At 46.8% G+C, this 27,023-nt stretch overlaps 2 protein-coding genes across 4 annotated transcripts in view; one reads left to right on the top strand and one right to left on the bottom strand.

Moving 5' to 3' along the window:
* Nucleotides 1-3,103: 3,103 nt before the first annotated feature.
* On the top strand, nucleotides 3,104-5,818 carry HIGD1B (HIG1 hypoxia inducible domain family member 1B). 3 transcript variants are annotated; one of them, XM_070227145.1, is made up of 4 exons: nucleotides 3,104-3,216; nucleotides 4,073-4,223; nucleotides 4,856-4,990; nucleotides 5,670-5,818. In XM_070227145.1, the coding sequence occupies exons 2-4, from the start codon at nucleotides 4,124-4,126 to the stop codon at nucleotides 5,732-5,734; spliced, it is 300 nt and encodes a 99-aa protein (XP_070083246.1). In that variant the 5' UTR covers nucleotides 3,104-3,216; nucleotides 4,073-4,123; the 3' UTR covers nucleotides 5,735-5,818. The 3 variants fall into 3 exon arrangements, with proteins under 3 accessions (XP_070083246.1, XP_001489038.1, XP_070083245.1); XM_001488988.7 differs by having other exon boundaries at nucleotides 3,118-3,984; XM_070227144.1 differs by lacking the exon at nucleotides 3,104-3,216 and having other exon boundaries at nucleotides 3,798-4,223.
* Nucleotides 5,819-6,319: 501 nt separating this feature from the next.
* The window catches only part of EFTUD2 (elongation factor Tu GTP binding domain containing 2), a 39,405-nt gene continuing 18,701 nt past the window's right edge, over nucleotides 6,320-27,023 (bottom strand). Inside the window, exons 9-28 of the mRNA XM_005597325.4 lie at nucleotides 26,397-26,479; nucleotides 23,942-24,108; nucleotides 22,026-22,150; nucleotides 18,500-18,563; nucleotides 18,026-18,116; nucleotides 16,321-16,456; nucleotides 14,990-15,117; nucleotides 14,052-14,245; nucleotides 13,084-13,195; nucleotides 12,545-12,685; nucleotides 11,808-11,909; nucleotides 10,548-10,630; nucleotides 9,663-9,749; nucleotides 9,299-9,425; nucleotides 9,012-9,099; nucleotides 8,258-8,376; nucleotides 8,030-8,124; nucleotides 7,385-7,538; nucleotides 7,092-7,199; nucleotides 6,320-6,767 (exon numbers count right to left, since the gene is read on the bottom strand). Of these exons, the coding sequence (XP_005597382.1) occupies nucleotides 6,672-6,767; nucleotides 7,092-7,199; nucleotides 7,385-7,538; nucleotides 8,030-8,124; nucleotides 8,258-8,376; nucleotides 9,012-9,099; nucleotides 9,299-9,425; nucleotides 9,663-9,749; nucleotides 10,548-10,630; nucleotides 11,808-11,909; nucleotides 12,545-12,685; nucleotides 13,084-13,195; nucleotides 14,052-14,245; nucleotides 14,990-15,117; nucleotides 16,321-16,456; nucleotides 18,026-18,116; nucleotides 18,500-18,563; nucleotides 22,026-22,150; nucleotides 23,942-24,108; nucleotides 26,397-26,479 (2,300 nt within the window). The 3' untranslated portion in view covers nucleotides 6,320-6,671. The remainder of the gene's footprint in view (nucleotides 6,768-7,091; nucleotides 7,200-7,384; nucleotides 7,539-8,029; nucleotides 8,125-8,257; nucleotides 8,377-9,011; nucleotides 9,100-9,298; nucleotides 9,426-9,662; nucleotides 9,750-10,547; nucleotides 10,631-11,807; nucleotides 11,910-12,544; nucleotides 12,686-13,083; nucleotides 13,196-14,051; nucleotides 14,246-14,989; nucleotides 15,118-16,320; nucleotides 16,457-18,025; nucleotides 18,117-18,499; nucleotides 18,564-22,025; nucleotides 22,151-23,941; nucleotides 24,109-26,396; nucleotides 26,480-27,023) is intronic.

The raw sequence follows: 27,023 nt of genomic DNA, 5'->3' as shown, positions 1-27,023 counted from the left end.
TCTCAAGACATTATTCCCCTCCCGTAGTGTGCTTTAGAGGAAGCCTAAAAGGAAGCCTTTTGGGTATGCAAAAGCACCTTAACTAGAACCTTAGCAAAACATTTCAAATCTCTGGAGCATGCATTGGTCATCTGAGACAGGGGTCCGTACTGGTGTCTTCCCAAATTCAAAACTGTTCCCTCACAAGACATGATTCTATGTCAGCACCACCACAGTCTGATTCAGCCTTCTAATCGCTGTTATCCACACCCTCTTAGAATCTTTTAAAATATGTGAGCAGTCCCCCCAGAAAGATTAGTGGGTACCAAAGCCAGGCCTGTGGCTCTCAGGGCTGTCCTTGGACAAATGCTGCAAAGTCCTTGGAACCCAGTGCCTGTTTTTAGAAGGAGAGGGGACCTCCCACCCTCCCCACCCCAGGCACTGTCTAGAGGCTGTCTTAGCCTAGCCATGTCATCTGGAAACTTCCACTGCCCCTGCCTGTTCCTGTTACCCGACTCTTTACCCCTCAAGTCCCTGAGATACTATTAGATAGCCTAACATTTTCTCCCCCGTGATTCCCCTCAGCCCTTCAGCCTGGGTCCTTCCCATTCCAGCCCCAACTCTCAGCATCCTCTGTTCCTTGTCCAGTTTATTCTTCATCATCCCCTCACTCGCAGTGCTTCTCAGCTCAAGGCAAAAGCTGCACATCCCTCCCTTCCCCTGTCTGGTCACTGAGCTCCCTTGGGCTATATATAGCACAGCTGTGCCTTAGACTGTGTAGAGCTTCAAGTCCTAGCCCCCTCCTTCCCCGACCCGTTCTCCTCCTCCAACACCATAGAGAGAACAGCCTGAAGTTTCCAGTTAGGGCCAGGAAGCCCAACAAGGAGGAGAGAGTTGGAGAGGGACAAGGAAGGGTGTGCTGAATTCAGGACCACCCACAACATGGTAACTTTCCCATCTGTTGTCAGGGACTTTCCAGTTCTTCCCCAGCCTGCTCCCCCTCGCCGGCCACTGGCTCCTTCTGGAGGGAGAGGCAGGCAGTGTGCAGGGGAATTCTAACAAGCATTGTCTTTAACCCTTACAACGATCCTCTGGGTAGATGCTACCTCCGTTTTACAGATGACAATATAGATTCGAAAGAGGCTGGGTGGCATAAGACCAAGTATTTAGAGAGTGGTCAGTGGTGCAGCTAACTGACTCCATGTCTGACGCTCACCTACACTCTGGATCCATTAAGTCTGTCTGCATCACTCAATTAGACCTCTCTAAATTAGAATTTCTTTTAGTGTGACTTGATCTGGAAGAAAAAGAGGTTTACTAAGCAAATTACTAATGTAGAAATGCTTAAATCAAAAAAACTATTAAAAACTTGGCATATTAACAAAAATGATGTTATCATACTTTATCTTATCTGTTTACTAAAGCAGGACTCTACAGAAATCTTTTCCTTGAAGTTTTAGTTACTGTGTGTTCTCAGAAATTTTTGAAATAAAAAAAATTTATTTCTTCTATTTTAAGACTTTTCCACTTCACAGTCATTCTCCCATTAGTCCAGAGTAGTGAGAGATGATTTTAGAAATGGCTAGAAGTCTGGTACTTTTTTCTTTCTGTCACTTACTATGACCTTAAGTAAGACATTTAACTGAAGCCTCAGTTTTCATCTGTGAAACGGGAATAATAATAGCACCTACCTCATAGAGGTCTGAGGATTAAATAAAATTTAATAAATAAAATAAAATTTATTTATTTAAATATTTAAAGCAATTAGCACAATTCTTGGCCCATAGGTGCTCAGTAAATTACAGCAACTATTATTATTTTCTCAGTTCTGGGCTGAGATGCTGTGGGAGCATCAACATAATCGCAACAAAAAGAAGCTGAACTTTGCTTTCCATAGCTTGGCCTCAGTTCCCCAAAGGCCTTGGAGTTGATCCTGATTCTTGCCCTGTCTCATTCAGATATTTCTATCCTCCCTTCTCTCACCCCCCATCCATCTCTTGAGAGTTCAGGCCACAGTTGGGACCAGCAGAGGCGGCACAGGAGAGTGTGTGTGAATGACTGGGAGGAGAGTTCCCATGGACGCTGGGGATATGTGAAGGCCCTGGGGAGTTGCTGTGACCCTGGGTCTCCTCCTAGAGCAGTGAGTGCCGGGCAGAGAAAAGAGAGACATCAGCTGCTGGACAAATTTCCAGTGCTGAAGAGCCCCTTTAGGACAGACACGAGGGGTTGAGAGTCATCTAGGGAAGGAACAAAGGCCTGGGATGGAGTGGGACTCTCCATAGTGCATCTACATCTTTCTCTACTTGCTCAGCAAGACGGTATTTTCTTTTTCTTCTCTAATCAAGGGCACCGTGATTGATGAGCACTCCTAAGCTCTAGCATCGATCTGGAGAGGGTTTGAGCTTGGCCAGCCCCCTGGGGAGCAGGCTAGAAGTACAAACTTCGGAGCCAGCCAGACCTAGGTTCGGATCATGACACTGCCATTTACAAGCCATGTACCCTTGGATAAGATATTTAGCCTCTTGGAAGTTCAGTTCCCTTGTCTATGAAAAAACTACTTCATGCTATACAGAATAGTTGAAAAGTCTGAATGCAAATACCTGGCACAGAATAGGCATGAATGCTGGTCACTGTTATCTCTGTCACCTGAGTGAGCATCACCTCCACAGGCAGTGTAAAGAGCTCTGGAGATGTGAGGGAAGTCCCAGTTGTTTCAAACTCTTGAACAAATCTCCTTGGTCTAGAAACATTCTTGAGGAGATCAACACCTAGACCAGAGAGCCTGCCTCCCACATTCAGGGCATTTTATTTATATCCCACATTGTTCATAAGAGTATTTGAGACAGTTTAACTTGGGGAAGAACCCAGGATCTCTACCCACTCTCGCCTCTATATTCCCACCTCAGCTTTCCACATGAAGTCCATCTCTGATCCAGCCACTTACGTCTGTGGGAATTAAAAGATTGAATCTAGTTAAGGGCTCCCCTCCATCTGGTCTTTTGTTACTTTCCAGAGCTTAGAGCTCCAGCCTGGAACTCAGCAGATGGGGGGTTAAGACTAATGCCCTGTCCTATCTCCTCCCCTCTCCATTCCTAACTTCAAAGTCTCCATAAAGCCTGTCACTGCTTCCCTGACCCTACAGTGGCAGCTCCATCTTAGCTCTTGGCTGGTTCAAAACAGCAGATGCTGAGCCCTGGCCCGGCTGCTCGCACTCCACTTTTCTAGCCATCTCCTAGGGTAAGCACCAGCATGCTGAGGACCTGTGGGGCCAACAGTCCTCGCTCCTCAAGGAGAGAAGGAGGGGCATCTAGGAATAGAAGTTGCCTCAAGCAGGGAGTGTCTCATGCTTAGAGTTAGAAGGCAGCCCACAGGCAGAACTTCTGGTCTAAAGACCAGGACTCTGGGACTCGGTCTAGTTTGCGATCAGAGCAGACATTTAAGGGGTTAGCAAATAGAGTGATAAGCATCACCAGCCCAGGGATGGAAGCAGGGGGACGGCCAGATTGTAAAGAATCTGGCAAGAGATGGACCTGGAAACAGGGTAGCAGCTCAGGGACCAGAATTTGTCCTGTTAGTATTAATGTCCAAAATCTACGCTAAATTATACACAAACCAATGTCCAATCACTTTAATCTCTGGCTCTGGTGATTCGGTAACCAGTGCTTTAACACTGTCTGGGATGGCTCCGGCTCCCTGGGGCCAGATTTTGCTCTGTAGCTCCCTTAGGAGCAACTGTCACAGACGCAAGGCCAGTGGGAGTGCTAAGGCTCAAGACCTGTTCCTCCCACCCTCATCTGTTGGTTTTTCCAGCTGTTTTCCTTGGCTCAAGGATCACACTCATAGGGATGCAGATGGAAGAGGGGGAAGTAGAGAAAACAGCGAAGTCAGAATGAGCTAGGCAAGAGGCAGATGTTAGGAAGAAGAGATGGAGAAATGGCGCTAGTGGTCCAGCCTTCTGATAGGACACCTGGGACATCTTTTCAAGTAGCGGCTGTGTTGGGCATGGTAAGAGAGGGTCTTAGCAGGCAAGATTCTTCTTTCCACTCCTGACTGAGGAGAATCAGAGTTCTTATTGTGGGGTGCCTCCTTCCAGGACTGGGCTGAAGCCTAGGAGCCCCAGCTGTTAACATCTGGGGGCAGGATCATGTCTGGTAACAAAGGCTGGTGGGTACCACCTGAGGGCGAAGACAGCGTGTCTGAAAAGTTCCTGAGGAAGACCAGAGAGTCTCCGCTGGTGCCTATAGGTGAGTGGGAACGGAATGAGGGGTGAGGAAGGGGGCCTTGTCTCAGAAAGAACATGGCTCCTATTCCTTTGAAAAAAGGAAGCAGAGAACTCAAGTGGTCCTAGCCTCTGAACAATCAACAGCTAGAAGAGTAGTGAACCAATGGCAAAGATGCCAAGGGACAAAGGGATAACCCCTGACGATGAGAGTCTGGATGGGTGGAGGTGGTGTCCAACCCAGTACACGGGATACAGGGCAACTTGGGCACCACCGCCAGCATCAGGATGGGAAGTAGTTTGGGGTCTCTCAGGTCTTCCTTTCTCAAGGCCCTGGAAGAGCAGGAAAACAGCTGTGGGAGCCAGCAGTGGTCAGAGAAGCACCCTAGGCAGAGCTAATGGGCTTGGGGGAGTCAGATGATGGACTATTTGTATATGAAGGAGGGAAGTCATTGGAGGGAGGAAGCCACTTTGAAAACGCCACTGAGAGGAAACAACTCAATATTCTAATGACAGTCCCCCCCTTTCACCATCCCCATGGCATAGCAGGAAAGCAGCTGTTTATCTAGATGCCCAGCCTGCCTAGTGAGGTGTCTCTTATCAGGAGAGTGATGTGCTTGGTGACTGAAGCCCAAGGGTCATGTTCTCTGCCTACAGGCTTAGGAGGCTGCCTGGTGGTGGCAGCATACAGGATTTACCGGCTAAAAGCTCGTGGTTCCACCAAGATGTCCATACACCTGATTCACACCCGAGTGGCAGCACAGGCCTGTGCTGTGGGCGCCATCATGCTGGGTGAGTATCTGCTGCGGTCACAGGACAATGAGGGCAAAACTGACTATGCAAAATCAGGCTGTGAGTCCCAAGAGTTAAGGGTCCATAATTTCAGTCCCTGTCCCCTAAGCTGGACTCCTCATCAAGTCCTTGGTGAAACTCTCATACCAAGAGATTTTTAGGGTTCCCTGTTTAGTTTCTTGCCCCAGACCTGTGGGGATGGTACACAGTTTGTTTCATGAACAGTCTGTCCTAGAGGTGTGAAAAATCACACAGCAGAACATAGGCTGAATTTCTCTTTCTCTCTGGATCAAAAGGCAAACAGCTACTTACTAGCTGTGTGACAGTGGACAAATCCCTTTCTCTGAGCGTCAGTTTCCCTACATCTAACATGATGATAACCACACCTGGCTTGTCTACCTCACAGGTTGCTGTGAGGTTTCTCAGATAGATGATATACATGAAAGTGCTTTGTGAACTGTCAGACGGGGTGTTCCCCAGGCTGTGTGGTCAGGTGCTTGTAGCAGCTGCTGAGACCTAGGGCAGAAAGATGAGCAGGGCAGCTGGACTCTCAGGGGAACGGCTTGAGTTGGACCCCTGGGACTCTGCAGTTGTCACTCTCCTCTGGGACACCTGGGAGAGCCAGAGGATGGGTGGAAGATACAGTGTCATGGGGCATTTTTCCTTCTCTCTCACACAGGTGCTGTGTACACAATGTACAGAGACTACATCAAGAGAACAGCACAGGATGCCGGGGAGAAGTAGGAGTCCTATAGGGCCTGGGGCAGTCAGACCCTCTTAAATCAATCCCTGGTATGCTCCTAATAAAGTAGTTTTGAGGAAAATCAACGGTTTCTTCTCCACATGAGGGAGGGCAGAGTAAAGGATTGGTAGTGGCTGGTGAAAGGACTTATAGCAAAGGGCTAGAGACCAAAGAGTTCTGGCCCCCAACTCTGAGCGGGGGGGGTGGGGGGGGGACGATGACGACAAGAGAGACTCTTAGGGGACACAGGAGGTATAGTAGACCTCTGGTCCCAGAAACCCAACAACTCACACCCAGAAGCTTGGTACAGAGGACAGATGCCGGGAGAGGGAGTGGGAGGGTGGGAGCAGTAAAGAGGCCTCAGTGCTCATGGGAACACTGAATGAAGAGGCAGGCATTCCTTCCACCACAGGCTGCCTCCCTGGGGACTGAGGCAGGAAGAAGGCTGCAGCTGGGAGCAGAGACAGTGAAGCCTCATGGGAGACGACATATATCCAGAACGCAAGTACCAGGACTAGACTGCTGGAGGAAAGCGGGTGGAGGGGTGGGGATGAAAGGAACAGAGAAAGGCAGAGGTCAGAATGTTCTTTTTGCTTATAAACCACGTTTAAGGTCAAATTTGTTAAAAAAAAAAAAAAAAATTCCACGTAAATTCTGAAGACATGGCCCCTTGGGGTTAAACACTTTCATCCCCTTCTCCCTCCCTGAGCCCAAGCTCCTCTATGTTCCCTGGGAATGGAGCCAGGCAGAGGCCACAGAAGGAGCTAGGAGGCCAAATTCTCCTCCTTCACTGGTTGGAGGCTCTTGGGTTGTTAAAGATAGCCACAGCAGCAACCAGACGCTCTCTGACAACGTGGAGTCCAAGTTACATCAGGTCTCAGCTTCAAGTCCAGTACGCAGCCCACTGTAGGGAGCAGGAGCTGCCAGGAGTCCCGGCACTCACATGGGGTAATTGAGCACAACATCCTGCTTGGCGAGCTCCAGCAACATAGGATCATCGAAGAACTTGCTGATGCTCACGTCTTCACTCAGGCCCTGCAGAGAGTGGGGGCAAATGCAAGAATGAACCCTATGTGGTGGCTGACTGTGCTTGAGTGGGAGGCTGGTGGGGGGCAGAATGTCAGCCAAGCTATTTCAGGAGCCCTGCCTTAGGGTATCGTCACAGGAGAGGGGAAGGCTCTCTTTTCCAGCCAGACTGGGTGCCAGGTATGGTTGCCTGAGACCCGAACAGATCGCATCTCTCTACACTGTACAGTAAACTGCTCTCAGTCTTTGGGAGAAGGGTTCAAAAGGAAGAAATGAAGAGGGGTCTCAACAGGAGAGGGCTGAGAGGCGGCAATGGGCCTGAAGGACACAGACCTTCCTACGACGGGTTTTGATCATGAATTCCCGGGCCAGGTGAGGAGCTGGCTGTGGCTCCAAGGGGCGGATGACAATGCTCTTGTCCAGAGGATCACCAGGAACAATCTGAAAGGCAAAGAAAGGGGTTTCAGATGGTGCAAGCAGGCTCCCCAGAGCATTCAGGCCTGGAAGCAGGACTCTTCTCTAGGATATTGGAAATCTCACTTGGGACTTGGAAGGGGAACAGGTCAGAGGGGATTGGTTTTGTACAGGAGGGAGGCCAAGCTGGCCAGCCTGCCCCTTTTTCTCACCTGCCAATGGTGGAAGACAGACAAGGAAAAGGCCTGCCCCTGGGTATGAGTCCGCAGATCAGTCTCAAAGCCAAAAGAGTCGATGGCTGGGATGAAAGCTTTGATGGTGTAGAGAGGGGAGCCTGGGATGGGTGCATCCTGAGTCACATGCCCCCTGAGAGAGAAAAACAGGCTGAGTCCCTAACCCTACACAGGCTAAAAGCAGAGAAGCAATCTGCCCCCAAACATACCCCAACCCAGAGTTATCATCAAACAAAGAATAAGCACAAATGCGCTAGCGAGGGCAGAAAAGGCTTGGCGCTCTCAGTGTAGTTCCCTATGAAGTCAAAGGGGCAGTGACCTCTGGGCAAGAGTGGGAACACTGATGGGACAAGGTCCTATAGACATTCCCACCATTGACACGCTTCAGTACTTTCCCTAGGAGCTCTCCGAGGAGGGGGGACCAAGAAGGAATCTCAAATTTTCATTTGGGGAAAGCTGGGGATTGGCTCATTCCTTTCCTACTTCATTCTGAGAAATCAGCTCCCTATGTTTCAGAAGTGGAGTGTGTGGGGAAGACCAATCTCCTCTTCCCTGCAGTAGCCAGTTACTTCTTCCTCTGCTCTTGTCCTCTGCACACACCCTAACATGCCTGGGGCTGCTCACCTGCGCCTGGCCAGGACAGTATAAACAGCAGAGACACAATCTGCAGGAGCCTGGACCTCCACGAAGTAGTAAGGCTCCATCAGACGAGGAGTGGCCTACAACAGAGCAAGGAGGCTTCCTCAGCTTGGCAAAGGCTGAGACCGAGAACCTGGATCAAAGGAAGGCTGGGGGTCTGTAGTCTCGAGGCCCCACTTCATGCTCTGGAGCAGGCTTGCCCTGCTCGCTTACCATGAGGAAGGCAGAATAGACAACTCTCCTGGCTGTGGGGATGATCTGGCCTCCGCCCCGGTGCAGGGGCTCCTGAGCAACCACTGCATCCAGGATCTTAAACTTGACATTTCGAATCACTGAAAAGGAGATGGGGCAGCTGACTGAGGAGTGGTTCTGGTGCCAGTCAAGGGCCCACAGGCAGAGCAGCAAGGAGCCTCTTGCAGCACTGCGGCTGTCTTGTGGTCACAAAAGAGATGGTACAAGATCTCCCTGCAGATGGGTGTTCTAATAGACTGTACAAGGCGTGTAGCAGAGGTCAGAAGGTAAGCATATGTTGTTTGTTTCAGGCCATGCTCAGACATCACAAAGATTCCTTAGAAGTCTATGTGCTTCTTTCCGATATTTAATTATTTATGGATGTAGAATAAGTTCTGGGAATTGCACATTTGTTCCCACTAGGTCCAATCCTGGTCTGTGAACCACTCCAATCCCACGCTCCTCTTGATACCTCTCCTCACACACATTCCTTGTCAAGAACAAGGAGCAAATATCAGTCTAGAAATGACTTCATTTCCAGGATACACTAAGTGGTAGCACCAGGATCAGGGGGAGGGAGAAGAGAGGAAACTGGCCCAGGACATGGGAAGGCTCTGTGTGTCCCCAGCTGCTTCTCCTGCCAGGTCCCAAAGATGAGCCCACCCCCTCTCACACACGTGGGTGCAAGGACGCTAGAGGACTGGGGTGGAGGGGACCGAGGCGCTGCTGCACTTACACTCATCACAGAGGGGCCCCTCCCTGGTTCCCCACTGGAAACCTTGAACGATGCTGTCCTTCACTGAGCCAAGAAGAGCCTTGTCCACCTGCATGAAACATGAAGGCCCCTTAGCAGTGACTGGGGCAACAGCCAAAGAGTTTAAACGGACAAAAAGGTAGGTGCACCAGTAAGAGGACTCTCCTTCACCAGAAGACAGAAAATACTTTTGGGAAAAGAACACTTTGTAGTTTCTTCCACTCAAGAGCTACGAAACTGCCACAAGGCTCCTATCAGTTCTGCTGTACCTCAGAGGGCAGGGTATCATCCACCAGGATGTTGGGGCCAGTAGCATCAGGGCCAAAAGCCCAGATGGAACGGGCAGCCAGCAGATCCCAATCGTACTTGGTCTGGAAGAACTCTCCCAGCTTCTTCCTGGGGGAAGGAGGAGAAAATGGGGGTGTCAGACAGCTCTGTGATTGCTGGCTCCTGGGGCCACAGACTCTGCCTTTCTGGAAAACAGTCACCTCAGCCTACCCATGCTAGGCCCAGTGCAACAGCAAAGGGGGGACACCAAATTACTTTCTAGAAGGATGTGTGGTATTAGAGACCTGGCAGGGAAGCTGTGGTGCCCATCTCCATTCAGTCCTGGAATCAGAGCTGTGTTCTCACCTGTTCCATGTGATCTGGACCACCTCGTTCTCAATGTCCTCAGCAAGGCCCTTCTCAAGAGGCTCAGCAATCATGGTGATCTTGTTCCTAGTCAGAAAGGAAATGAGTAATGAGGAGGGTCAACAGGACTAGTAGAAGGGGCACTTTTAAGAAAAGGGTGACAGAGAAAACAGCTAGGCAGTGACACCAGTGAAAGTTACAGGGGTAGAGTGGAGCAAAAAGGGCTCATCTTCTGTTTTCTTTCATCTGAACCACTCTTTAAGAAAGTAAAGTTTGGGGCAAAAAAATATGTATATATATTTTTAAAGCTTTAAATGGTATCAGCATATTAAACAGTAAAACAGCAGGGTTGCTGTTAGGGCAAAAAAAAAATTTTATTTATTTATTTGAGGAAGATTGGCCCTGAGCTAACATCTGTTGCCAATCTTCCTCTTTTTGCTTGAGGAAGATTGTCACTGAGCTAACATCTGTGCCAACCTTCCTCTATTTTATGTGGGATCCTGCCACAGCATGGCTTCACAAGCGGTGCTAGGTCTGCACCTGGGATCCGAACCTCCGAACCCTGGGCCACTGAAGCAAAGGGCACGAACTTAACCACTACACCACCAGGCTCGACCCTAGGGCAAAATTTTAAGATAGGCATATTATATAGAGAGGAGTGGCAATTCCAAAACCCATCCTGGGAGTAGCTGAGGCAAAGAATTCCACAGCATCATGTCCAAAGGCACAGGGACGAGAGGGCTGGGGTAAAGCTCAAGTGTCCTAAGCACTTCTATCCCAAGACTCAGGGGTCTCTATGTTCACAGAGCTTGTGATTGGAGTGGAGCTGGGGGGAGGGGAGAGTGTCCCATATCAGTCCCAGGGTCACTATGACCCCCAGCTTACTTCTTATTGGGCGTTTCAGCAAAGCACTTGAGGGAGGAGGTTTCCACCACCGTCTCACAAAATGTAACAACAGGGTCAGCCACCTGGGAAACAAAATAAATTGTTAGGAAGGGTCTAATTTTACTGGAAAGAAAACCCTCTGCCAAAGGGAATTCTGAGGTTCCCCTGACACTACCTCTGTGAGAACCCCTTCTGTCTTTTTTTTTTTTTTTAAAGATTTTATTTTTTTCCTTTTTCTCCCCAAAGCCCCCCGGTACATAGTTGTATATTCTTAGTTGTGGGTCCTTCTAATTGTGGCATGTGGGACGCCGCCTCAGCGTGACTCCATGAGTGGTGCCATGTCTGCACCCAGGATTCGAACCGGTGAAACACTGGGCTGCCTGCAGTGGAGCGTGCGAACTTAACCACTCGGCCATGGGGCCGGCCCCATCCCCTTCTGTCTTAATCACATTAGTGCCAAGCACAGCAGGCTGAAAGTCCACACCATCACTAAGAAACCAGAATTTATGTTCCTGAGCTGAGAGTAAGTGGGGATCAAATCCGGGCCTAAATCATAGTCCCCCAAGGTTATCTTTCAACGTCCGTTCAGCTGTTTCACCGAACAAATCCTGAGGGTCTGTCAGAACTGACACTAGAGACTGACTGGAGAGCACTTGCTCCATTCTCAACCCATGATGTCAGGAGCTCCTTCCCGAAGCTCCCAGGTGGCTTGCTACCAGGAAACCCAGTCTCTTCTATAGCACCAGTCCTGGGCACATCAGTAAGAGACTAAGAGTGGTACACGAGGGTATTCATTCCCACCACAGGGCCTTCGAGAAAATGTGTGTATCAACTGAGAGACTGATGCCATGCAATGGGCAGTTTAACTCAAGGGCTATATCAAGACTTGACAATGAATCCAGCAGAGCCAGCTCCCACTCTCTCCTTGAGATCATCCACTCTGAGCCCTATTCCCCAAAAGGGGTAACTTTTGTGCAGCTGTTTTCCTAACAAAAGACCAAGAATAACTCTGGATTGAGCACCTCGACTTTACACGTATGACATTGAGAATAAACCAGCAGAAGGAGGCAAACCAGATCTCAAATACCATCCTATATAGGTAGCAAGAGATCATGCTTTTCCCAAATAGACCTCCCAGCATTGTGCACTCCTCTACCCTTGGACCTTCCAGGGGAATCAAGGGTTTGGTTGCTTGTAAAATCAGTCTCGAGCTATGAGCCAAGCTCCAGGCCATGCAGGTGCTAAAGGAAGGGGCTTTACCTTGATGTCTATCTCTGAGTACATCTTCCGCAAATCATGCATCACACAGTCCAGGTAGAGCTCCCCAGTACCCAGAATCACATGCTCGCCAGATTCTTCCACCTGAAACACAAGAGCCCTGGTGGTCAAAGCCTGGACTCTCTTGTGCCAGCAACAGCAGACAGAAACAGAATCAAAGCTAGAACCCAGGAGGAGGTGCCTGAATCCACTATCAGAAACAGCCACTGCTCAGCATCAGTTCCAGCCTCTTCAGGAAGAATTGGTGGGGAGAGTGGCTTATGAGTCAGTCCTCAAGACATCTGGACCACTCTGCACGTTGCTACTGGGTGTAAGGGCACCAATTTCATTCCCATCTTAGCTATTAAGGGACAACCGTGCCCTATGTCCGTGGACATAAAGGAACTCTTTACGTCCAACTACTCAGAATGGTATGCTGGCAGGCTCAAAGTTTACAAGGATCAGAGTGAGTCACTTTTCCCTCTATATTTTCTGGAAGATCAATTCAAAGTGTACTCTCCAAGGAACATCTCTATCTTATCCAAAGATACTTGTGGAAGATGCACATGCATGCACACATCCACACACACAAACATGGGTCTCATCCTGCCTTCAAATGACAGTAAAAGACAGGGATTAGCTCCTGATACAGTTTCCAGAAGCAGCAGATGAGAGATGCCTGATGGACGCAAGGCCCAGTCAGCTGGGCAAGCGAGGCTTGGCTGCTGCTGCAGACACACCTTGGTGGTGAGGGACGGATAGCTCTTGTTGACCTTGCGCAGGCCGTCCAGCATCTTGGGCAGCTCTGAGGGGTTGACTGGCTCCACAGCAATCTTGATAACAGACGTGGTGTTGAACTTCAAGGGCCGGAAAATCTGAGCCTGAGATAGAAAACGCACAACAGTGAGGGCACCCGGCCTGAGCAGGCACAAAAGGTGCACGCGTCAGAGAGGAGCTGAGGACCTCCCCACCCACAACCCATGGTGGTGCTTGGAGGCACAGTGAAGGGCCATTTATTGCCGTGTATTTTGGCAAAACAAAGAGAGGAGGAAAAGAAGAAAAGGAACTCCCTCTAATTCCTAGCCTCTGAGTCAAGTAGAGGGAGAACCCAGCAGAGTCAGATCTAGAAGGCTGAGCCTGTGCTGAGGCCTGGAACCAGAAAGCAGCAGTGACTCCGGGTTAGTCCCCTGCAAGTGCTGATGCTTGTTGCTCATGTGTGCTGTGGTTCCTTGTGACCCTCTAGCTTAAGCCAATCCAGTTGCCTCTTCAGAAACTCTACCTCCTCATTGCCTCGTGGTTCAGTTATAGTCGCAGTCTTCACAATTGGCTGATCAACACCTTCAATCAGAACCCAGTTGCCAGCAGGAACACGGTTCACCTCAATGTGGTACCTGGAGCAACATCCAATAAGCAGCAATAAGCAGAATACTCTTGGGCAGAGTGTTGATTCCATAAAACTTTACCCAGCATCCGCTATATGCCAGGCACTGAGCCAGGAGCAGAGGAGAGTCTAACAGATACATTCTAGCAGTGGAGGGATGCAATAGACAATCAATCATATAACCACACATACATGTGATCACAACTAATGGGTGACATAAAAGAAAAGTGTAAGGTATTATAAGAGGACAAAATGGGAAAACCTAATTCCTGTTGGATGGTGGTGATGCTGCCCAAGGGGTAGAATGTAAGGAGATGCCAAAAGCACCACAGAAGATACTGCAACTCTCCCAGCTTTTCTTTTTTTTTGTCGTCTTCTTCTTCTCCCCAAAGCCCCCCAGTACACAGTTGTATATTCTAGTTGGAGGTCCCTCTGGTTGTGCTATGTGGGACGCTGCCTTTTCCCTCCTCCAAATCCACTTCTGTTCCCAAGAAGGTAGAAGAAAATTGAAAAGCTGGGGGACAGCGTTTCACTGGTTTGGATCAGGCCTGATGAGCGGTACCATGTCCGCACCCAGGATTAAGATGAGTAAAAACAGAAATTCTGCTACAAAAGTTCATACAATCCATCCAAAATGCAAAGGCAGGGTCTTGGCATTATCCCAAGAGCAGCTGCCTTCTGACCCTAGCAACTTTGGGTGGTGAGAACTAGAAGTCGATAGATCTGCTGAGGGAGGGTCATCTTAACCCCTAGTGTAGGGAGCCAGGCAGCTACTGTGTTTTCCAAGCAGGACCACCCCTTCCAGCTCCTCGGGGAGTTCAAGTGTAGAGGCCAAGGCACGCCCTGTAGGCTCTGGTTGGCATTACCTGGCCACGGAGATCCAAAGGCGGCCCACGGTGCATATCTGGGAGTCTTCCTCATCCTCCAGGGTGTAGTTCTCCCCCAGCACCTTCACGGGCTGTCCAGCATGGATGGTGCCACTGAGCACCCGGCCAAAGGCATGAAACTGAACTCCATCATCTGTGCTGTACATCTTGGTAGTGTGGCACATCAGGGGACCCTGGAGGAGGGGATAAAGTGCAGCTTCAACCACACATACTCTTTGAGTAAGTACCACTGTCTCCATTGCCTTGATAGCAACAACACAAGCTCTATGAAGAGGCAGCCCAGACCTAAAGGAAGATAAAAGATAAGGAAAATTCCAAATGCCCTACCCCCTGCTTAGTTAACAGATGTCACAGGCATAGCCAACAAACTCTTTTCCTTTTTTCTGGGGGAATGAGGGCAATGGGGAGAGAGGCAGGTCTAGGATGGCAGACTGGCACTGTTAACTTGCAAGATTACAAAATTAACTTGTTCCTCCAAAGACGTAACTCACAGTTCTTGACTGGCTTTAAGTTTATGCTGAGAGACTAAATTGTCTAAGGAATGGCTGGGGAAGATTTTTTAAAAGCCAGGACTGATGAGATTAGCTACCATTCGTTGGAATCTTTACGATCTCTCAGGCATCATGGTAAACACAACCGTAACACTTTTTTAAATCTTATGTAACTCTCATAACAACCACATACATATGATTATCCTCATTTTATAGAGCAAGACTCTCAGACTCAGAAAGAATGGATAATGTTCCCAAAATCATACCACTAGTAGTGGTAACATTAGGCTTTGAATTCAGGTCTGTCTATGGTTACGGGAAGGGGCATGCAAAGACAGCAAAGAAAGCATTGTTTCTATGATCAGAAAAGAGGGCCCCCATCCAGGAGGGGAAAAAATCAGAGAACTGGGGGCCAGGTTCCCTTACATCAGGGTCACAGTCGCTCATGGCCTCGCCAAGGTCGGAGTCCACACCACCGGTGTAGGTGTGCTCAATCTTGGGCTTGGCGCCCACCTTTGGAGAAGGGATATGCTGCACACACATGTCCACAAAGCCTGTGGAGGAAGAGAAACCCATTACTATACACTCTCGTGGGTAAGTGAGCGCTGAGTTATTGGTCCACTCATGATGGTCAGAAAGCTAAAAGTGAGGGGACTGATTTTCCACTCTAAAAGCTATGGTACTATGATTCTAGGAGGGAAGTGATACCCTGTTTCCTGGGAATATGCTGCTAAAAGGTTGGAGTCACCCTGACACAAGGGAAGAGCAAGAAGCAGGTCTCAGTGGTTCCTTGAAACTCAGCTGACAAAAATTTTAATCCACCTCTATCAATCCATGACCTTTTCTTGAATATAAGCACTTATACTGAACTAAATAAGTACCTCATCTCTTCTTTATAGAACAATCTCCGAATTTACTCTTCCCCTTTGAGAAACACTGCACAAATTTCTGCTCAATAAGTTACCCTCTTTTTCTAACAGCCAATAAGCCATGTTAGAAAGAACCTCCATTAGCACCTTGGGGCAGGCATGTCTGCTTTTACTTGTTATCTCCTATGTCAGATTGATGGCCAGGCCAGAATGAACTACTAAAATTATGCACTTTTGGGGTTCAGACACTCAATACCCACCAAATGCAGAATCAAGAGGTTGCTGAGAAGGCCCCTAGCCATCACTTTTTCCTCCTCCCTTATTTTACAGATAAGAAATTAGTCACAGAAGAACTTGGTGGCTGGCTCAGGGTCACCCCAAGGGAGGGCCAGGGCCAGAGCAGCATGGAGGCTCAGGTCTCCTCTCAACCAGTCTGGTGTTTATTCTACCCTATCACCTGCCTCACGTGCAACTAAAACACAGGAGAGAGGAGCTCAGGGGAAAGAGAAATTTGAGTCTACAGTCCAAGGCTCCCCAGTTCTAGCCTGGTGCTTCTCCCACAATTCAAATCACCCATGAGCCCACCTTCCTCACTGCCCTCTGGGGAAAATACCAGAACCTCAAAATCTGCTTCCCTGTCTCCTTCACTTGCATGCTGCTCCTGGAAGGGAAATTTAATTGCTTTTGTTTGCCAAGGTAGAATTTTTGGTACCATTCAACTAAGGAAAGAAGCTAGGAAAAAACCCAAGTGTTCTGTTTGCCGATTTGTTTATTTAAAAGACCTCAGATCTCTGAATACCAATATGGGGTAAGGAAAAGTTCCCAATGGCGCATGTGGCGGGACATGATGATGAGATGATGTTAAGGGGGCCATGGATTCTTTATTACCTGTGAACTCGCCAAAGAACTTTTTGCAGACCAGCCTGAGCAGGGGGCGGATGTTCAGCTTCAGCTCTTCCTTGGTTAGGTGGATGCCAAGTTCATCCAGGGTCCTTGGGAGGCTGGTGTCCACATCACCCACAACCTGTGATGGTACCAGACACCATGTCAGCTGCAGTGATAGCCCCAGTGTGGTGTTACAGAGGAGGACAAGGGAGGGCCGAAGGGCAACTGCAAGGGTCCCTGCACTAGGTTCTCTTCTACAGAGAGAGCTCTTGACAAGGACAATTTGGCTTCAAGGAAATCTTTGGTACCAACCCTTCAAACAAACCCTGGGTGGGTAGGCTTAGTTAAATGCCCACACCAACAATAAACCTGGCACTCTCAGATGGACTGCTGTCAGTGCTGCCCCCTGGTGTCTGAAAAGCAGCATCTCATCCCACTCAGGAAATCCCTTTCTCCTCCCTATGTAGACACTTCTCAGATTTAGAGGATCACTCCACAGGAAGGCACCAAAAAAGGTCACCTAGCGGTCCCTCTACTGTGAGGGCAGGGCCAAGCTAAACCACCCTCAGCAGATGCAAGGTCCCTCTGAGACAGACTCCATAAATTTCTTGTATTAATCCATTCCGGTCTGACACAAGATACTGTTTTCAGCACTAACAAATTTTTTTTTTTTTTAAAGATTTTATTTTTTCCTTTTTCTCCCCAAAGCCCCCCAGTACATAGTTGTATATTCTTCGTTGTGGGTCCTTCTAGTTGTGGCATGTGGGACGCTGCCTCAGTGTGGTCTGACGAGCAGTGCCATGTCCACGCCCAGGATTCGAACCAACGAAACACTGGGCCGCTTGCAGCGGAGCGCGCGAACTTAACCACTCGGCCACGGGGCCAGCCCCAGCACTAACAAATTTTAATCATGTTATTTTGTCTTGTTGCTATGTTTTATTATTTTGTCAGCTGGAATGGCCACACACATTCTGTGTATGTGTGTGTGTTCCCTGTGGACAGTGCTTATTAAACACTTGCATATTTTATAATGTCTTGGGAGAAAGGTCTATATGAAAATTCCTGTACAACATGAATTCATACAAATGCAAAATTATACTCTTCTCTCTGGAGCATCTCACATGTTTAACTACATCCTTACCACTGTCTGATGCACCCTTTTCAATCTGACAAACATCACATACATACATGCCGAGAACAGTCACTAAAGCCAAGCTCAGACAGCCATTCTTCCAACGACTGGAAAATACTTCATTTTATGGAATGAACCATAATTCATTTAATCAGATCCTCATTGATGAACATTTAACTTATTTCCAGTTTTTTTCTTTTCCAGTTGTTATAAATAATGCTATAACAAACATATATATAGAGAACCTAGGGGACTTTCACAATTACAGCTGTAATTTAAATGCCCATAACTGAAATTATTAGTTCTCAAGTATCACATTCTTTTGAATAGTCAAAATCTCTGCACAAAATTTCTCTAGGTTGTGCCTTTTCTGTCTTTTGTACCTTCTCCCTTTACTGCAAATTCAATAGCACATAGAGGACTGCAGTGTTCTAGATGCAGGAGACTGGTGACCAATCACCCTCATATTTAGTAATACAAAACTGAGCAGGCTTAAGGGCGGGGGAAGTCTAAGTTCGCCAGCTTTTCTACCTTGCGCTTAAAGGGCAGACCTGAACCAGCTGGTGTGACACTCACCTGAGCGAGGATCTTATAAAGGGGCTCCAAGATAAACTCCACGAAGCTCCTCTGGGAGCTGCTGGTGGGGGCCTTCTTTGTGAACTTTCGCCTAAGGAGGAAAAAAAAGAGTTAGGGTAATCCATGAGGGAGGGGAGACTGTCACTGACCCCAATGGTGTATCTCCCAAGTTATGAATCTGAGCAGGGCCAAAGGGAAGGAATGCGTGTGTGAGCATAACATTTCCAGAGAGATTCTGTGACGGCCTATGGTATGATTCTCCGGCATGCCTGAGCTGAGCTGTGAAGACCTCAAGAGAAACAGCCTCTCATCCTGTTAGAACTCATAAAGCCAGCCCACTTTGAGGAGGAAAGATGGTAGTTCATGGCTAAGAAAAACATAGGTTTTAATCTTAGGAACTCGTTCTCTGTCTGCCCTCACTTACTGGGAAAATGGATCACCCCTCTAGAGAGTCACTTCCCACAATCTACTTACGTCTTAGGGTTGAAGTAGATGTCACCCCAGAGTCTTTTAGCAAATTCCTGGTAGTTAATGTCACCTATAAGAGAGGCCATACAATTAAAATCTACCTAGCAAAGTATTGTTCAAAATTCTGTTTCAGGTGCCACAAGTGGTTTGCAGCTGAAGAATTCTAGCATTTTCCTTTCCAAGGTCCAGACATTTCCTTCTACCCAGTCAGGCAGACAAGGACAGTGAGATACAAAGAAGGACAGGACTGGCCCAAAGTTGACAAGCCTGTGCTGGAGCCAAAATGAGCAGCCCAGTGGCTCCATCTCCAGCAAGCATAGGACTAAGCTATGGGCAAGAGTATGTCTTATACTCCTTCCTTTGATGAGACAGGCTCAAGTGTCTCCATGCCATCCTCTGTCTGCACCTAAACCCTGTCCCTTCTGGAAGCAGAACTTAATGGTTCCCTCAGTCTTTCCTGATCCACAGTGTGCAACCTCCCAGCTGCAGCATCATGCTAAGGCTCTGACTAGCCCTAAGCCTCTAGAAAGCAGACACCTAGTCATCTGGGGAGAAGACTCCAAAGCCAACCGTTGTCTCATCTTTCACCAATTAATATTTTTACTTTGACTCCAACCCTAAGTCAAATTCTGGTCGGACTGAAACAAGCAATGGTGGCTTTTAAAATTCAAGATCCCTGAGTCAAGAGCTCCTATAACATTCAATCAGATCAGTGACATTTCCAACTATCTGTGGATATCTCTACCCTGATGTCAGACTGTTCTCTCTCACTTGAGATGGCATAAAGGGAATCCATCACCTTTTCCCTAAAGCCACATCTCCCTTCAGACTTTTCTATCTTTCAGTGAGGCTACCACTGGCACTTCATTCAAGCTCAAAATGCCTTTCTTCCCCACTTTGTTAATGAGCAAATTCTTCCCTTCGTTCCCACATTATTAATTACTGAAACTCCCTCCTCTGTGAGCCACTGTTTCTTTTACACACCTCTATGACTGCATTTAACATGTGCTGGATTATAATCACTGGACGGAGCTGCTTGAGTATTCACAAGAACTAGGCCCAGGGCCTAACAGAAGTTTAATAAAGCTTACTGAAAGAATGAGTGAACATCCCTCCAATCTATCACCTCCTTTTCAATCTTACAGATAACATTAATTCAATATTCACAATCCTGTTTCTGGATATTGGCAAAACATCTAAACAGGTGTCCGTTCCTGCATCCTTCCTTCTCTCCGGTCTATCTTCCATCAGCTTTGCACATATCACCCCACCCTAATCTTTAATAGCTCCTAACTGACAACAGCATAAAGTCTAAATTCCTTAACTTAGCGTTCCAAGCCCTCTTCAATGTGGTCCCAACCCAGCCTGCCAGCAGTTTGACTTGAAATCTTCTCCTTGGTGAAACAGTCCACCGTCAATGAACAGGCCAGGGCTCAACAGCACCTGCCTCCATGCCTCCTCTCTTAACCCTGCAAGTCTGGAATTCCTGGCTCTCTACTCTCCACTTGTCTAAGTCCCCTCTCCTTCAAGCAGCCTTCCCTGACTCCTTGGCCACTGGAGCTGACTTCCCCTCTGAATTCCCTCCGCTCTACCTGCCTACAGCAGCTACCTGGCACTCAGCTGATACCACCTGACACTGCCATTCATCACTCCGTGGGATTCCGTCTACCCACTGGACAAAGTTCCTAGAAATCAGAGATTATTCATCATGCCTTGTTGTATTCCTAGCAAGAGGACATGGCATCCATTTCCACAGTATGGTGTGATAGAAAAAGCACCAAAGCATATTCTAGTCCCAACCTCATCGATAAGTTCTATGACCCTAGGCATAATTTTCCCTTATGTAAAAGGAAGGGGAAGGACTCAGTGATTCTCTGATATTCCTTCCAGTGCTGACTTTCTAGAAGTCCATACATGGATTTTCATGCTAATAAAGTTGGAGGCCACAGCGGGCTCCTTCATAAATGAAGAGTGTATTCAAAGGATGAGTAATAATCTCTCCTGAGGCTCAGGGGCACTTTCAATAATAAATTGAATTATCAACACATTATAATTACAGACATGATCTTGGATTTTGCTTCACATGCTGATACAGAAAACATTCAGAAACATATAAACTCAAACCCTGTTCAAATGAATTTCGTTTACTGTCCATCTATCCATTTTTTTAAAAACAGCCACCTGGAAACAACCGAAATATACGTCTAATGATGAGAAAATAGTTAAGTTATAGTACATCTATACAGTGTACCAATGGGCAGTTACATAAAATAATTTTTATTCTAATACTGAGTGAATATATCCTGTGTTATAATACATATATACAATATGATCTCATTTATGTAAAACACTCAAAAGAGAAAGAAGGAACTACAAAATGTTTGCCACACTTATACTAATGACATTATGGGTGAATTTTGCTTTCTTGACTAGATTTTACTGTATTTTCCACTTTTCTACAATGAAGATGCACTAAATATGTACATATTAAAAAAAAAGACAAAGTTTTACTCCCCCTTTTTTTTCACAAGGGCAAACGCACCCACAGTGAGAATGAGGCAGGACAACTGAGTGGCAAGAACAGAAGCCCTGGAGGTCCAGCACCTGTCAGCTGTGAGACCTCCCACAGAGCCTCTCTCCTCGTCTCTAGAGTCGGGGGTGACAATGATCCCTCTAAGTAAGTGCAGTACTTGACGCACACACAACACTCAGGAAATGGCTCCTACTGGAATCTGAGGTGAAGAGGGTGGGGGCCTCCTGAGTTAGGAAGTGGTCCCAGGGCTCTGGTATTGAGGCTCCAGGGACCTATGAAAACACTGAACTGGGCATCCCAGCGGAGGCTCGTTCCTGCTGATTGCAAATCCCACGTGAGTTATCAAGCAGGCCTACAGAAGCCCTACGTGCCCAGATATAGCTGGAAAGACAGCTAGAAGCACTACTGGTGGGAGAGATTCCATCTTTGAGGAAGAAGTCTGAAAGGGCTTTGTGGGCATGGATAATTCCTTTTTGACAAACACGGTCTTCCTCTAGGAGAGATTCTTATTCTAAAATGAGCCCCCTCTTCACCCATTTCTTCTTAGTCACCTTTACTTTTCTATTGTTTAGAAACCATTTAGGGGCCAGCCCCATGGCCAAGTGGTTAGGTTCATGCACTCTGCTTTGGTGGCCCAGGGTTTTGCCAGTTCGAATCCTGGGTGCGGACATGGCACTGCTCATCAAGCCACGCTGAGGCGGCATCCCACATGCCACAACTGGAAGGACCCACAACTAAAAATACACAACCATGTACCAGGGGGCTTGGGGCTTTGGGAGAAAAAGGAAAAATAAAATCTTTAAAAAAAAAAAAAAGAAACCATTTAGCCTGAAGAAAGGGTCTGGGGCCAAAAAAAGCCCCAAATGTGACAAGAACAGTTGATAAAATGCTCCATCCAGAAGGGGACCCTGGCATGAAGCCAATTTCTAAACCACTCAGCAGGAAAGACACATACAACTCTGGGGAAGCTGGCGAGACAGACTGCCAGCCAGTGCTTACCAAAGGTGTCAGCGTAGATCTTGGCAAAGGAGCCCAGCGTGAAACAGATGCTGTACTGGGAGCTGGAGAAGCAGACATTGCCCAGGAGTGGGGAAAGGATCAGGTTCTCATCAGTGGAATACATGCTGCAACAGAGAAAGTCGTGAGTGCAAAGCCTGGCTGTGCAGCAACACTGCCACCACGCCAGGTGAAGGACAGGGAGTCAGTATCACAGCCTCTCCTCTCTCCAGCCCTCACCCACAGAAGGGGCTTGCATAACACGCTCAGCTTTGCCAACAGCCTGGTCCAAGAAAGTGACATGATGGAGTTGTTCCCTAACTCCTAGTAACCAGCTGATTTCCCAGAGCTGGGGACATTCTGCACAATCTTGGAGAAGTTAACTACACCGGACAAAGGGAAACTTGGAGGACAGAGACAATGATCTTGGAACACAGGAAATGAAACTAACGTGATCAGAGGAACACATTTTAGAGAAATCTCAATTTCACAAATACAGACATGAACACCAGTATAAATGAAAGAAAGAAAGAAAAAGCAACTTTGCTCCCCACTCTCACAGTCCCACTCTTCTTTACTGTCTTGTTTAGCTTTGTTTTATAAATTCACGTTAAAATTTTGAGTCTTAAAAGCCATGCAGAAGCCACAGCACCCCAAGTTCACTACCATTTATAAGAAAACCAGTCGTACAGAGGGATCAAATCCAAAACCCTAGCCTTATTGACACACCGTTCTATGGAACTTCTTAATTTAGAACTGAAAGTATTGGCTTATAAAGAGCAGTTCCCTCCTTCACTCTACCCCGCTCCCAAGTTATGCTCCCCAGAGACAACTGCTTTCAACTCTTTTAAAGCTGCTTTTAAAGCATTTACCTCCATATGTCTAAATAATTTGTTTATGCTGCTATTTCTGGTTTAGAGGTTTAGACATGACTTCTTGACTTCCTATTTTGGTAGATGAGGATTTTAGCCTTTTCCCGCTCCCTACGTCCTTTTTCTAAAATAAGTTTATCATTTCATCTTTTGGACTCCTGATGTTATGCTGGGTTCTCATCATTCTCAGCCCTTCCAGCAATAGGGAGAAGATATCCCCGTTGAGAATTAGTGCTACAAACTGGGGAAGCTCCTAAAGGTCAGTCTTTCTCTGGCCATGTAGCTACTATCCCCAACCCTCTACCAGAGAGGTGTTCTCTCAGTAGGATGGCCTCCTACTGGGCCGTTTGAGAGGCCTCAAGAAGTCATCCAGTACATCCTTCAGCCTGTAGAGAAGACTGTCTTTAAGATATATTTAACCTATTCTTCAAAGTCACCTTGATACTGTATTGTAAAGTTTCCCAACCATCGCTCATACTTATTAACTTGAGCCTGAAATTCACCTTGTTGAAAAGCAGCTCTATCCACAGTAACAACAGCAAACAGTTCCTTCATTTACTGAGTCTGTTTGTAAGATAATAGCAGCTAACGTTATACACCAATCAGTTACTGTATGCTAAGCACTATGCTAAGTGTGTTACATCAAGTATCTACCTAATTTCCTGTAACACTCCATTAGGAAAATATTATTATTATTGCTCCCTTTTTATAGAGGCAGAAACTGAGGTTCTACAAGCTTAAGTAATTTGCCCAACTTTACACGGTTGGTAGGAGTGAAGATGAGACTGATTCTAAAGCCCAAGGTTTTGAGCACAACACTAAATTGAGAATGTGTGTTAAGTTGTACAACTGGTTAAGGTACAGAGTTAAGAGGCAAAAGCTGTGGAGTCAACGCCTGTAGAGCCCAGGGATGTGTCTCTAGCTTTGGCCAAAAAGTTCATCAATGCATGCCAGGAAATCAGAGTTGCCCCCAGAGGTGTTCACGATTAGGATTTATAAAAACCAGAGTCTCTAAGGAAAGGAAATCCAGTCTCAAGGTCCCAATACCTTATTAATCCATTGACCTCATCTACAATGTGGCGCAGCTTGTAATAAGCATCAGTTGGAGGCAGCTTCAGCTCCAGGATCAGCCGGTCAATCTTGTTAATGCACACGGTGACGGCCAGCCTCTCCTGCACTGCGTGCTTGATCAGCCGCTCTGTGTTCAGCATCACCTGAGAAACAAAAGGCTCAGAGGTGGTGATAAGAGCAAAATGGGCAGAAGGGTCCAGAGCAGAGCTAAAGAGGGTACTATTTAAAGACATGAAGTATGAGGAAAAGAGGACCCAGGGAAACAGATTGTTGGGTAGAAGCAGACAGTATTTTGCCCAAAGGCAGATGCAGACACTTTAAGAGGGCATCTTGTGGGACTGAGAAATGAATACATAGATTGATGATGTGGGAGCCAGGTTTCTCAGTGCTAGAGAAGTGCTAGCCTAGCCAAGGAAGGCTAAGAAAAACCTGTGGTGCCAGAATGGAATTGGGGGTATTAGGATGAACTTGTGATTTTTAATATATATGTGTAGAAATAGTTATAGATATGTGTGGGTGTATATTATCTGTGTTCAGGAAAATGCCTAGAAGCAATGTACCCCAGTAGCAATGAACATACCCCGATCTTTGTTTTTAAATACCAGTCCCCACCATAAGGAGCCAGAGCTCCTTGGAGAAAAGGCTGATTCCAAGGTTGGGGCAGGGGAAGTACAAAATGAGTCTGGAACATTTTTTTGTGCCTAAAAGTAAAGAAGTGTTCAAAAAAAGATGGGACATGTCAAAAGGATAAAAAAGCCAGTCTGATGGAGCTCTCACTAGCCAAATCTGGGATAAGTAGAGTATCAAAATATATAAGGATTGTCTTGGATTATAATCCACTGAGTAAAATAAAAGTCCGTGTATCTATACTGATCATAACTAAACAAATGGGAAAGAGGGGCCAGCCCGGTGGCACAGTGTTTAAGTGCGCATGTTCTGCTTCAGCGGCTTGGGGTCCACCAGTTTTGATCCCGGGTGCGGACATGGCACCGCTTGGCAAGCCATGCTGTGGCAGGCGTCCCACATATAAAATAGAGGAAGATGAACACAGATGTCAGCTCAGGGCCAGTCTTCCTCAGCAAAAAGAGGAGGATTGGCAGCAGATGTTAGCTCAGCACTAATCTTCCTCAAAAAAAAAAAAAAAAAAAGGGAGCGAAGGGATAGCTCTTCCTTAGAATTATAAGAGTTAGAAAATCACCATTAGCAACAATCATAGAAATAAGACAGGAATGATCAATGGATGATAAAACTAGCAGGTAAAGTTTAATAAGGAGTAGAATGTACATATAGACTCAAGATAGCTCTACACAAATTATTTATCACAAAGAAGAAAATAGCAACTTTACACTGGGGAAACCTGGCAGACCCACCTTGACCAACTGATCAAGGTTAACACCATCAACAATGGGATAAGGTGACATCATGGACCACCTGATGTGATGGACTTATAAGAACACAATTATACTTATGTAGTATTCCTGCCAAAATAACCTAAACATAATCATAAGAAAACATTAGACAAACCCAAAGTAAGAGACATTCTAGCAAATAAATGGCTTATATTCTTCAAAAATGCCAATGTCATAAAAGACCAAGAAAGGCTAAAGAACAGTTCCAGTTAAGATACTAAAGAGACATGAAGACTAAATGCCATGTAGCATTTTAGATTAGGAAAAAAAGCTCTAGAAAGGACATTATTGGGCCAATACTGAAACAATAAAGTCTGTACAAAAAGAGCTGTACGACACTAGCGTACCAAGGTTAAAGTCTCTGATTTGGGTAACTGGACTAGAGTTACGTAAGTGAATGTCCTTGTTCTTAGGAAATATATTCTGAAATATTTTACTTTCAGATTGTTCATGGGGAAAACATACACACACGTGTAAGTGTGTGTGTACAGGTACAGAGAGAGAGAATTATAAAGCAAATGAGGGTGAGTTCTTTGTATTATTCTTGCAACTTTTCCATAAGTTTGAAATTAGTCCAAAATAAAGTCAATTTAAACTCTGGCTCCCTCTGCTGGCTCTCTCACCAATGACAACATGAATGAGATTAGCCAAATTACCTAATCTTTCGATTTAGAAATATAAAAGATGCCCTGGGCCTTTTAAATCCAATCTTGCTCTAGTTTAGAAAAACTCATTAACATTTAAAATCCATTTATATGAATATACTCTCCTCCCTTCCTTTTACTTACATTTGTCATTTTATCTCTGTGTTTCCTGAACTACAACGGATCCTATCATTTTGAGCTTCACAGTGCAGGAAGTGATTTTGAACTTCATTTGCTGCCCTAATTTTAGAGCAAATGTGAGCCTTCATCCCACAGACTTTCATGTTCTCCGGCTCCCAGCTTGCTCAGTGCTCTGGGCAAGTTCGGGGGCAAACCTAACAGGGAGGAGGGATCCTAAGACAGTAGAGTCAGACTCACGCCTTCAGCAGCATCAATGAAAAGGACCACTCCATCTGAGATGCGCAAGCCAGCTGTGACCTCATCAGAAAAATTCACATGTCCTGCAAAGCAAGTACCAAGTTAAGCTGCCATGTGTGCAGTGGCAGGATGAGGTACAATTAACTTGTAGGTGGTCTGAGGGGGACTGAAAAGCACATGAACCCCCAAATAAGCCCTTTCCCTTCTCCCCACAGCTCCTTGCGGTATATAAAATTCCACCATTAGAGTCACATCCTTGGATTAAACTTTTATACAGAAGGCCCCCAAACACAGAAAGAAGGAAGTAGTTTACCCAGGAGGGCAAAACACATTCACATTCACACTCACACACCAGCTTAGTCTCATCAGCAGTAAGCAGGGTTCTGTGGGACACAGACCATCTGGAGGCAGGATAAAGGGCAAAGGAGGGCTTGGGGCACAGAAGATGGTTCCTGGCAAGGTGCTGCTGGTGGGGGTGAGGGTAGGGAGCAGGGGCTGAGAGGGGTGAGGGTAGGGGACAGGGGCTGAGAGGTGTGAGGGAAGTGGGCACCTCATGGGGCAAAGAAGGCCAATCTGCCAAAACTCAAGTTTTCCTATTTAAAACTCCACCCTGAGTTGGTCCTTTGC

This window comes from Equus caballus, chromosome 11 (genome assembly GCF_041296265.1).
Source record: "Equus caballus isolate H_3958 breed thoroughbred chromosome 11, TB-T2T, whole genome shotgun sequence".
NCBI classification, from domain to species: domain Eukaryota; kingdom Metazoa; phylum Chordata; class Mammalia; order Perissodactyla; family Equidae; genus Equus; species Equus caballus.
Note: the sequence above shows the minus strand (reverse complement) of the source record. Positions and strands in the feature narration are given on the sequence as shown.